The sequence below is a fragment of the Acyrthosiphon pisum genome, chromosome X (assembly GCF_005508785.2).
Source record: "Acyrthosiphon pisum isolate AL4f chromosome X, pea_aphid_22Mar2018_4r6ur, whole genome shotgun sequence".
In the NCBI taxonomy this organism is placed as follows: Eukaryota; Metazoa; Arthropoda; class Insecta; order Hemiptera; family Aphididae; genus Acyrthosiphon; species Acyrthosiphon pisum.
In genome coordinates this window covers 41,301,046-41,308,306 of record NC_042493.1, presented here as the reverse complement: position 1 = coordinate 41,308,306, position 7,261 = coordinate 41,301,046, and the positions used below count along the sequence as shown (strand labels likewise).

At 34.8% G+C, this 7,261-nt stretch overlaps 1 protein-coding gene across 1 annotated transcript; it reads left to right on the top strand.

Annotated features, from left to right (window-relative positions):
• Positions 1 to 1,518: 1,518 nt before the first annotated feature.
• Positions 1,519 to 2,025, top strand: LOC103308857. Its single transcript, XM_008182999.1, has one exon. It carries the CDS (start codon positions 1,519 to 1,521, stop codon positions 2,023 to 2,025), a length of 507 nt encoding a protein of 168 aa, XP_008181221.1.
• Positions 2,026 to 7,261: the final 5,236 nt, after the last annotated feature.

Here is a 7,261-nt window from a genome sequence, read left to right as displayed (position 1 = left end):
CCACTAGAAATGAGTTCCTTTAATTAACAAGGTTTAAATTACTTGTTAGGTCATCCATCTGCCCGCAGGGCAGGTATGCTCTCCCCTCCGCGACCCCGAAGGGGTCGCCTCCCCTCCCTTTCCCTCCCCACAGGTTTGCTATTTAAGCCCCGGGGGGGTTTGGGGGCCGAGCCCCCATCCAGCGAGAGGTCCGCAGGACCTCGAGTTTGGTGACCGGAGCCGGCAGGCGTAGGGAGCCTCTAAAAACTTATATTACTGGTCATCGAGTATAGCGACCGGAGCCGGTAGGCGAAGGGAGGTCCCTTGAGTGTGGCGACCGGAGCCTCTACAAAATGTGTAAAAATTAATATTCGTACCTAATAGGTGCAGTAAACTAGTGACGCGCGAATGCGCAAAAATCGCAAAATAGCGAACTTCATTAAGCCATAACTTCGGAACTAAGTCCGACCGCCAAATTCTGACTTCACCATCGTTCTCAGTATAGTTAACTACATAAGTCTAAAAAAAAAAAATTGCAAAAAAAAGGGTGTCCGGTAAAGTAACAAAGTTCCATTTAGTGTTCCACCACCCTAAAATTAGGTCAAATACCGCCACTGTTTTATACAATATTGAAAATATTTTAATTTTTTGAATAATTTAATTGTTACAAGTATGTAACTCGTCGTAAACACATAATATTCATAAAGGCAATTTTATTATTTTTTTAGTTTGTTGGAACCAGTCAGAAAACACTTATTATTAATTTGTACAAAAAGTATCTACTGGAACAACCAACATTGAAATACATCGATCTAATGATGTCGTTGTCGACTGATACGGGGATCGGTTTACGCACAATAAGAAGTACTGTTAAGGAGTATAAAGAAACAGGAGTAGTGTCCTCACCAAACAAAAAAAAAATACGATCTACAGTTATTGAAAAAAATGATGATTTCAATAAGAACGCGATTCGCCAAAAAATACACGGCTTCTGGTTCAGACGAGAAATACCTACACTGATTAAAGTTTTGGCAGTTATTAACGAAGATTCCGAACTTCCAAATCTATCTCGTACTAGTTTGTATCGGTTGTTAGCTGACTTAAATTTCGAATTCACTAAAAGAAATAGAAATAGTGCACTAACAGAGAGGAATGATCTGATATTATGGCGTAGACGTTTTATCCTAGATATAAGACGTTATAGAGATGAAGGTCGAACAATTTATTTCTTAGATGAGACTTGGGTAAATGCCGGAGAGTGTACGAACAAAGTGTGGGTCGACCACACCGTAAAATCGTGCCATGATGCATTCATAAAAGGACTAACGACTGGGGCCAAGAATCCTACAGGTAAAGGCAAACGATTAATTGTTCTACATATTAGTTCATCTAACGGTTTCGTCGAGGGTGGTCTGCTGTGTTTTGAATCAAAAAAAAATTCAGCCGACTACCACGACGAAATGAATGGTGATTCATTTTTTGAATGGTTTTGTAGAGTCTTACCTCTATTGAACGAAAATTCTGTGATAGTGATGGACAATGCCATTCTTTTCGTACCATTCTGTGAAAAAGGACCCAATACCAACAACGTCTTGGAAAAAAAATAAAATCGCTCAATGGTTGCAAGACAAGAATGTAGAGGTTGACAAAACATGGCTCAAAATTGAACTGTTAGACAAGGTTCATCAGTTTCGACCTGTTGATAAATACGTCATTGACGAAGAAGCAAAAAAATATAATAAAATTGTCCTACGTTTACCACCGTACCATTGCGAATTAAATCCAATTGAATTAGCATGGTCGGTGGTAAAAAATTACGTGAGGCATAACAATACTACGTACAAATTGAACGATGTACGGCAATTGTTGATAGATGGAGTTAAAAAAGTTACTCCGGAAATGTTGGCCAATTTTGTAAAACACACCATCGCAGAAGAAAACAAAATGTGGGATATTGATTGTATTTCAGAAGAAATGTTAGAAGAAAATGCTTCAACCACTCATGTACTCACAATAACAGGGGAGACAACTTCTGATTCCGACTAATATGAAATATTAAGTACTTATTTTTTTTTTTATACATTCTTATTCTTATTTATTGAAAATATACAAATTAAATAAATATTAACTTGTGTTTATTTACTTGTGTTATTTTATAACAAAAAAAATACCTGTATCACTCATAATATTTTAGTGATGGTAAACACTACAGTACGCTGTATACACGTTGCACCGAATGTTATCGGGGTGTATAATCGATTTGGCTAGCCGCCGGGCAGTAAAAATTGGGGGAAATTTGGCCTCCACGCTGTTGACGGCGGCAGTCGGATGCGCGACTCGTGTACCTTCTCTCGTGGAACGGAGTATATACCAATAATGTGCACACTTATTTTATTTATCAATATTGTTGTTAATTTTTTTTATATCCTAAGGAGAGCGATGAATGTATTAGTTTTACACTAATGTGTAACAATACTTAACTCATATAATATAATATGGTGGTTATTGTTAGCTGTATTTATTCAATATAATCAAGATTATGATTTTACATTGGTTACGTTACAATATGTTTTTCTCTATATATAAGTTATGGGATTCTTAATAATTCCCTTACAACAAAAAGGTTAGGGATCTCAAAAGAAATGGGAGGAAAGTTCTTAGAAAAGATGTATAAATGACAGCAATAACTCACAATATGTTTTTATCCACAATAGATTGGTAGAATAGTCGGTCGACGTGACGATGGTGACTACCGGCGGCGATCGTATTGTAGTAAACCATGTTTACTCACATAGGCTGACAATTCCTAGTTTTATATTTTTATATATTTTTGTTCTTTTGACTTTGAAATGCGTGTTCATGGATACGGGTAAAAACGTTATATGAAATATTACATTAATAATAAATGTTTATTGATTATTCATGAATATCCGTCGTAAACAACTCCTATGCATGTATTTTAGGTGAGCCTATCCGGTGGCTTTGTCGGGGTCACGCCAACGGATAAAGGTCATGGAGGGATTAAGTTAGCACATAGAATTGGAATTACTTTTACTTGCTTACTGCACGTAGTTCTCAGGTACCGAACGTAAACTCTGCCTACAAATTTTAAGTACTAATTTATTTTACATTGTGACTATTTTATTTTATTAAACTTACTGTATAATAAAAACTTGATTTTATTTACTATTTTCTAAAAACTAACCTTTGTGACTCTACCATATTATCAACAACAGGACATCGAAGCACGTCATTAAATAATTAAAGTGTACAAGTGCAGTACGAGAGTACTACAGTATGTTGGCGGCGGCGAGTACAGGCGTCGGTCGGACGTGGACGGCGATGTTGGGTATAGGCGGCGGCGGCGGCGATAGACAATTCCGATTATCGGCGTATCGAGCGGGTAATGGTACGAATTTATTCGTACCCCGAAGCACTCAATACACCGTTAATCTGAATGTTAGTGGTAATCGACCACTCAAATACTAAGTTGCAGATTCCTCGATGGAATCCGCTCGGTATACGAGACTGGAGTCGTAAGGATCGTTTTGGGCTACTCGGCTGGCTTATATTTATACTCTACACCCATGCCCTGGGCAGCTTCCGTACGGGTGCTTAGCGAGTTTTTGACATGAAGCCTGGTCGTGGTGTTTTACCGGTTCTGCGCTATACCCTGATTAAGTTTGTAACTTGCTTTAGGCGATCTGCGAATTTGGCCGCTAGATGTCGGGTTCGATATGGTCACGCAATTAATTGGGGAGGGCTGTTTGGTACGGTTACAAATGTGTGCTTTTTTTAATTTCTTATATAATATATATATACTAATGCCAACGAGAGAGTACTATTCCTTCGCGCATCCAAATGATCGAGCTCCGCGGTTTCGTACCCAAATTTCTCCCACTCTACCATCTAGTTGCCGCCGTAAATACTCCCACTCACTAAGCGACGACGGTGGTGGCAGCAGCGCCGGCGATGGTGGCGACATCGGTGTCGGCGGCCAGCGTTGACGGCGGCCAGCAGTTTGGGAGTTTTAGTGGTGGGAATGCGCGATAACGGACGAGTTTTGGTCGCCGCCCAATAGTACTCTCTCGTTGGCTCGACTATATAACGAAAAATTCAAAATAATAAATACATATATATTTTAAAAATTTTGAATAGAATATCATAAGGAGGCAGCAGCCATCTCCGCTCAGAATTGTTTTTTGTTAATATGAACTATATAACAAAATCGATTATGTTGATAACTAATTTTGCGTAAAAATTCTTGTTATTTTTCTTCAATGATTTTGAAAAACTATTGGGAATTTTAAATGTTGAGCTCTCGAAACTAATTAGATTCACATATTAATATTTAATAAATATTTATGTAAAATTTAAACCTAAACTAAAATCTTGCCAAATTAATGTAATTATAATATTTTGTTTGGGTAATAATATTAAATTAATTATGTTATGGTTGGGTAAATTCATAAGAATATTCGTCGATTTCTGAATTTTCATCTTTATATTGCATATTATGTTGTTTTTATATACCTAGTTCAAGTTTGTAAGACCCGATGGAACAATATAAGAGACAATTTTCGAAAGTCAATGAAGAAAAATATGAAAACATGTGGTTAGGCAGCACATAAAATTAAAAAAATACAAATATCAAGACCAACTTGAGTTTTTAAGGCCTAGTCTCCAAAAAAGGAAGGGACACATTGAGCAATTTAGAAAACAATGATTCTGACCATGAAGTTGGACACGATGTATCTGAAAATTTGGAAATCGCAAAACAAAGTAAGGAGGTTAACAAATATGTTGAATATGAAGAAGAAGAAGAACCACCATCTCCCCCGTCATCAAGTAGACCACTGAAAAACGGAAATCAAATACTCCAGAAACAGCTTCATCTACTTTGATGAAATATTTAATTGAAATAAAAAAGAAGAAAAAAGATACATTACCTGCTGTTATACAACCACATCCTGTTGATGCTTTTTTAGCTAATATTTCTCCGTCTCTGAAATATTTTTCACTTTATTGTTTAAATTTAGCAAAGAGTAAAATTGTTTCCCCTGTCCAAGAGTTTGAAATGAACATGATTTTAGAACAATAAAGACAATCTTATACTTTGATCAATTCACATTCACCACCACAACACATGACAGCTACCATGCAGTATTCCCAATCACGACCACTTTTAGAGTATAATAACTTATCTGAAGATACACATACACAAAATCGTCCATATTATACTTCTCTACCTATTAGTAATATACCTTCAAGACAACAAACATACCAAAACATAGACACACATTCTGTTCAAATGCCACTTTCTCATTCCCCAGTATCTCCAAACCAGGACATGCATTGAGGACCAATTCATTATGTCGGACAAACAAATGGCTCATGAGTGGTTACTATGAATCATTTACTCCAGATAAAAATAAGCAATCAATTGAAACTTACAGCTTATAAGCATGAACAAAGTATGTTTATGATTAATTATCTGTTTACTAATAATTTACTACTCATGTATATATAAATATGAAATAGCGTGCACAATTACACCAAACAATCGATCGCACCAATACGAACGCACGCAGTACAGCACATTCATACACGTGCACGACACATTAATTAAAATTACAAGCCAACGATGATACAGCGTAACGACTAACTGAAATTTTACAGACAACTAATTGCCAAGTACCGACTTTATCGTCATATTTTATCGAAATATTTTTGCGATAGCGACGTACCAAAAATACCCGTCGTAATAATTCCCGTAATAATTCGTATATTACTTTATACTTCTATTAGTATTTATATTCTATAGTCTATACAATTTAAAAAATATAAATTCCTTACAATCTGTATAATTTAAAAAACTTCTCGCGAGCCCCCAAAAATTGAATCGCGACCCCCCAGGGGGTCGTGACCCACAGTTTGAGAAACGCTGTTCTAAAGTATATTTCTAAAATTTGAAATACCTACCCTTATGTAAAATATATATTGTACTATTTTATGAAATACTATAGTATATATTATACAAGGTTGTAACAAAGAGACCTAACATAAAAAAAAAAATATGCTACTTAAACGTATGATAACAATTGTGAAAATTATACTGTTAAAAAATAATTTAAGAAATAAACTTATGTCATAATATTTTGAAAAAATTGATTACTTTCGTTCTAAATTAATTTATTAAAATAAATATTAATATTTAAAAAATTTCTGAAAAATAAACTAGTTGAGATAGATAAATATTTTTACCATTAAAATTATTCTCATAATCATATTTACGAATTGACTAGTTTGAATTTTTCCAAAATAATATATTAAATCAAATTTAAAATTTAAAATTTCCAATATTAAAATATTAAAATATTTTTTTCATATATTACGCGTACAAAAGTTATTTAATTTTTCGGGTCGTCCTGTTACGCCCTGTATAATATATATCTATACACATGATAGTGTATACTGTATAGTGTATACCTATACCTAGGTAAATTATGCGTACAAATGTAAATGACAATAAACTCTTACTGCTAGGATTGAATATGGTATATATAGTATTAATGTGGTATATATATCTAAAAATATATACCTACAGTCTACACATACATAGGTATAATATAATAATGATTGTTTAGGCACCTACCTTAGAGTTACTGCAAGTCTTTCCACGGGAGTTATTGCCAGCCTCCAATGAGTGTCTTGTCTTTTTATATCATCTTGAATTTTTAATAATAAAATATCAAAACTATATTTGGCCATCCGAAAATACTCATAGAACTTGGTATCATGATCTATTAACTCATTATAAAGTGTTGCGAATTCTCCTTCAATGTTTCTTTTCTTCCAAAAATCATGAACCCGTTTGTTTTCTTTTTTTTCTACTTTTATTTTTTGCTGCTTCATCTTCATCCAGTAGTATCACAATCATTGCTAAATCCTCTACTTCTAAATCTTAAAAAATAGGTTATTAAAACGCTCTTACACAAGTTCGGTTTGTCACTGAACAATCATGAAATTCGTAAATCGAACCTAGTGCACATAATGGAATACCGAACGGACGAAAACACGGACAGTGTGAATTATCTGCCATCTGACAGAAATATCACTGAACGGACAGTACGGATACAGATCGGACACGGACCGGACGTGTGTGAATTGACCTTAAACCATCGAAACATTTTCCTTGCCCAGTGAGTATTTCATTTATTTTAAAAATGGTTTCAAATCTGGTATTCTTTTCAATAACTTTCTTGAATTTTTCATGGATTGA